Source organism: Palaemon carinicauda, chromosome 18 (genome assembly GCF_036898095.1).
Source record: "Palaemon carinicauda isolate YSFRI2023 chromosome 18, ASM3689809v2, whole genome shotgun sequence".
NCBI classification, from domain to species: domain Eukaryota; kingdom Metazoa; phylum Arthropoda; class Malacostraca; order Decapoda; family Palaemonidae; genus Palaemon; species Palaemon carinicauda.
In genome coordinates, this window is record NC_090742.1 from 66,987,294 (window position 1) to 66,992,293 (window position 5,000).

General features: G+C 38.9%; 1 protein-coding gene across 3 annotated transcripts in view; it reads right to left on the reverse strand.

Annotated features, from left to right (window-relative positions):
- The window catches only part of LOC137657876 (galactosylgalactosylxylosylprotein 3-beta-glucuronosyltransferase P-like), a 33,808-nt gene that overhangs the window by 23,946 nt on the left and 4,862 nt on the right, over nt 1-5,000 (reverse strand). For all 3 annotated transcript variants that reach the window (XM_068392482.1, XM_068392484.1, XM_068392483.1), the window contains exon 3: nt 4,908-5,000. This exon is cut by the window's right edge and continues 17 nt beyond it. In XM_068392482.1, coding sequence (XP_068248583.1) covers nt 4,908-5,000 — 93 coding nt within the window. The remainder of the gene's footprint in view (nt 1-4,907) is intronic.

Consider the following 5,000-nt stretch of genomic DNA (forward strand, 5'->3'; position numbering starts at 1 on the left):
ATAAATCTTGAGAAACTAAGATGCAAATTGGTATCTGTCGACAGGAATACAGAGGAGATAAAGGAAATAAATCGTGAGAAACTGAGATGCAAATTGGTCTCTGTCGACGGGAACACAGAGGAGATAAAGGAAATAAATCTTGAGAAACTGAGGTGCAAATTGGTATCTGTCGGCGGGAACACAGAGGAGATAAATTAAATAAATCTTGAGAAACTGAGGTGCAAATTGGCATCTGTCGATGGGAACACAAAGGAGATAAATTAAATGAATCTTGAGAAACTGAGGTGCAAATTGGTAACTGTCGACGGGAACACAGAAGAGATAAAGGAAATGAATCGTGAGAAACTGAGATGCAAATTGGTATCTGTCGACGGGAACACAGAAGAGATAAATGAAATAAATCGTGAGAAACTGAGATGCAAATTGGTATCTATCGACGGGAACACAGAGGAGATAAAGGAAATAAATCGTGAGAAACTGAGGTGCAAATTATTATCTGTCGACGGGAATACAGAGGAGATAAATGAAATAAATCGTGAGAAACTGATGTGCAAATTGGTATCTGTCGACGGGAACACAGAGGAGATAAATGAAATAAATTGTGAGAAACTGAGATGCAAATTGGTATCTGTCGATGGGAAAACAGAAGAGATAAATGAAATAAATCGTGAGAAACTGAGATGCAAATTGGTATCTGTCGATGGGAACACAGAAGAGATAAATGAAATAAATCTTGAGAAACAGGTGCAAATTGGTATCTGTCGACGGGAGTACAGAGGAGATAAAGAAAATAAATCGTGAGAAACTGAGATGCAAATTGGTATCTGTCGACGGGAACACAGAGGAGATAAATGAAATAAATCTTGAAAAACAGGTGCAAATTGGTATCTGTCGACGGGAACACAGAGGAGATAAAACAAATAAATCGTGAGAAACTTAGATGCAAATTGGTATCTGTCGACGGGAGTACAGAGGAGATAAGGGAAATAAATCGTGAGAAACTGAGATGCAAATTGGTATCTGTCGACGGGAATACAGAGGAGATAAATTAAATAAATCTTGAAAAACAGGTGCAAATTGGTCTCTGTCGACGGGAACACAGAGGAGATAAAGGAAATAAATCTTGAGAAACTGAGGTGCAAATTGGTATCTGTCGGCGGGAACACAGAGGAGATAAATTAAATAAATCTTGAGAAACTGAGGTGCAAATTGGCATCTGTCGATGGGAACACAGAGGAGATAAATTAAATGAATCTTGAGAAACTGAGGTGCAAATTGGTAACTGTCGACGGGAACACTGAAGAGATAAAGGAAATGAATCGTGAGAAACTGAGATGCAAATTGGTATCTGTCGACGGGAACACAGAAGAGATAAATGAAATAAATCGTGAGAAACTGAGATGCAAATTGGTATCTATCGACGGGAACACAGAGGAGATAAAGGAAATAAATCGTGAGAAACTGAGGTGCAAATTATTATCTGTCGACGGGAATACAGAGGAGATAAATGAAATAAATCGTGAGAAACTGATGTGCAAATTGGTATCTGTCGACGGGAACACAGAGGAGATAAATGAAATAAATTGTGAGAAACTGAGATGCAAATTGGTATCTGTCGATGGGAAAACAGAAGAGATAAATGAAATAAATCGTGAGAAACTGAGATGCAAATTGGTATCTGTCGATGGGAACACAGAAGAGATAAATGAAATAAATCTTGAGAAACAGGTGCAAATTGGTATCTGTCGACGGGAGTACAGAGGAGATAAAGAAAATAAATCGTGAGAAACTGAGATGCAAATTGGTATCTGTCGACGGGAACACAGAGGAGATAAATGAAATAAATCTTGAAAAACAGGTGCAAATTGGTATCTGTCGACGGGAACACAGAGGAGATAAAACAAATAAATCGTGAGAAACTTAGATGCAAATTGGTATCTGTCGACGGGAACACAGAGGAGATAAATGAAATAAATCTTGGGAAACTGAGGTGCAAATTGGTATCTGTCGATGGGAACACAGAGGAGATAAATGAAATGAATCTTGAGAAACTGAGGTGCAAATTGGTAACTGTCGACGGGAACACAGAAGAGATAAAGGAAATGAATCGTGAGAAACTGAGATGCAAATTGGTATCTGTCGACGGGAACACAGAAGAGATAAATGAAATAAATCGTGAGAAACTGAGATGCAAATTGGTATCTATCGACGGGAACACAGAGGAGATAAAAGGAAATAAATCGTGAGAAACTGAGGTGCAAATTATTATCTGTCGACGGGAACACAGAGGAGATAAATGAAATAAATCGTGAGAAACTGAGGTGCAAATTGGTATCTGTCGACGGGAACACAGAAGAGATAAATGAAATAAATCGTGAGAAACTGAGATGCAAATTGGTATCTGTCGATGGGAAAACAGAAGAGATAAATGAAATAAATCGTGAGAAACTGAGGTGCAAATTGGTATCTGTCGATGGGAACACAGAGGAGATAAATGAAATAAATCGTGAGAAACAGGTGCAAATTGGTATCTGTCGACGGGAGTACAGAGGAGATAAAGGAAATAAATCGTGAGAAACTGAGATGCAAATTGGTATCTGTCGACGGGAACACAGAGGAGATAGATTAAATAAATCTTGAAAAACAGGGGTAAATTGGTATCTGTCGACGGGAACACAGAGGAGATAAAACAAATAAATCGTGAGAAACTTAGATGCAAATTGGTATCTGTCGACGGGAACACAGAGGAGATAAATGAAATAAATCTTGGGAAACTGAGGTGCAAATTGGTATCTGTCGACGGGAACACAGAGGAGATAAATGAAATAAATCTTGGGAAACTGAGATGCAAATTGGTATCTGTCGACGGGAACACAGAGGAGATAAATGAAATGAATCTTGAGAAACTGAGGTGCAAATTGGTAACTGTCGACGGGAACACAGAAGAGATAAAGGAAATGAATCGTGAGAAACTGAGATGCAAATTGGTATCTGTCGACGGGAACACAGAAGAGATAAATGAAATAAATCGTGAGAAACTGAGGTGCAAATTGGTATCTGTCGACGGGAACACAGAAGAGATAAAGGAAATAAATCGTGAGAAACTGAGGTGCAAATTATTATCTGTCGACGGGAACACAGAGGAGATAAATGAAATAAATCGTGAGAAACTGAGGTGCAAATTGGTATCTGTCGACAAGAACACAGAGGAGATAAATGAAATAAATCGTGAGAAACTGAGATGCAAATTGGTATCTGTCGATGGGAAAACAGAAGAGATAAATGAAATAAATCGTGAGAAACTGAGATGCAAATTGGTATCTGTCGATGGGAACACAGAAGAGATAAATGAAATAAATCGTGAGAAACCGGTGCAAATTGGTATATGTCGACGGGAGTACAGAGGAGATAAGGGAAATAAATCGTGAGAAACTGAGATGCAAATTGGTATCTGTCGACGGGAATACAGAGGAGATAAATTAAATAAATCTTGAAAAACAGGTGCAAATTGGTATCTGTCGACGGGAACACAGAGGAGATAAAGGAAATAAATCATGAGAAACTTAGATGCAAATTGGTATCTGTCGACGGGAACACAGAGGAGATAAATGAAATGAATCTTGAGAAACTGAAGTGCAAATTGGTAACTGTCGACGGGAACACAGAAGAGATAAATGAAATAAATCGTGAGAAACTGAGATGCAAATTGGTATATGTCGATGGGAACACAGAGGAGATAAATGAAATAAATCGTGAGAAACTGAGATGCAAATTGGTATCTGTCGACAGGAACACAGAAGAGATAAATGAAATAAATCGTGAGAAACTGAGATGCAAATTGGTATCTGTCGACGGGAACACAAGAGATAAATGAAATAAATCTTGAGAAACTGAGGTGCAAATTGGTATCTGTCGACGGGAACACAGAGGAGATAAATGAAATAAATCTTGAGAAACTGAGGTGCAAATTGGTATCTGTCGATGGGACCACAGAATAGATAAGGGAAGTAAATCATGAGAAACTGAGATATAAATCGATTATTATTCCTACAATTATCCATTATGTATGTACCAATCTTTCAACTGGGCTCCAAAAGGCACTAGAAGAGTTGGAAGACCCAGGCCTACATGCCTGAGGACTATGAAGCGTAAAGTAGGAGAAGATGAATGGAGAAGTGTTGATTTAAAAGCTCAAGATACAGACGACTGGCGAAATCTAACCGAGGCCCTTTGCGTCAATAATCGTAGGAGGAGATGTTGATTATGATGATTCTGCACAATGTAATAGCGGAAAATAAGATTTTGGTAAAATAGAGTAGAATAGGACAAAATGAAATCAGAACAGAGGTGAGTATAAATGCTTAACTAATTGCTAAACTGAATAAACGAAAATAAACATATACACTGTCATTGTTATGATCATTATCAATATAATGACTATGATGATGATGATGATTAACAAACCATAAGTTTATTTTTTTGCTGTTTTTAATTGTTTTTATAGGTTTAAATGCGGCTCATGAATGGAAGAGGCAAGGACAGTGACATTGCCTTATCAAGCAGGGTAATGCCCTAGAAACTAACCATATACATTATGATCAGCGTCCAAGCCCCCTCTCCACCCAAGCTAGAACCAAGGATGGCCAAGCAATGGCTGCTGATGACTCAGCTGATAGACTTACAGGCTCCGCAAACCCCCCTCCCCCATATCATTAGCTCACACGAATGGTGATGTTGCAGCGATCAAAGAAACTAACGAGTTTGAGCGGGATTTGAAACCCAGTGTGGCGTTCACCAGTCAAGGACGTTACCACATTAGCCACCGCAGCCCTTGTTGGCTAAGATTTATCAGTCCCTTCGTGAAAAGATTAATTTGCGCAGAAATGAAATCGCTAATCAACTCTCACCTGTTCCATTCTCTTATAGGTCGGTGTGATGACATAAATAGTAGGCTGGGGCAACTCCCCCTCCCCCTGTTGTTTCTTTATAGGCCTACTGTC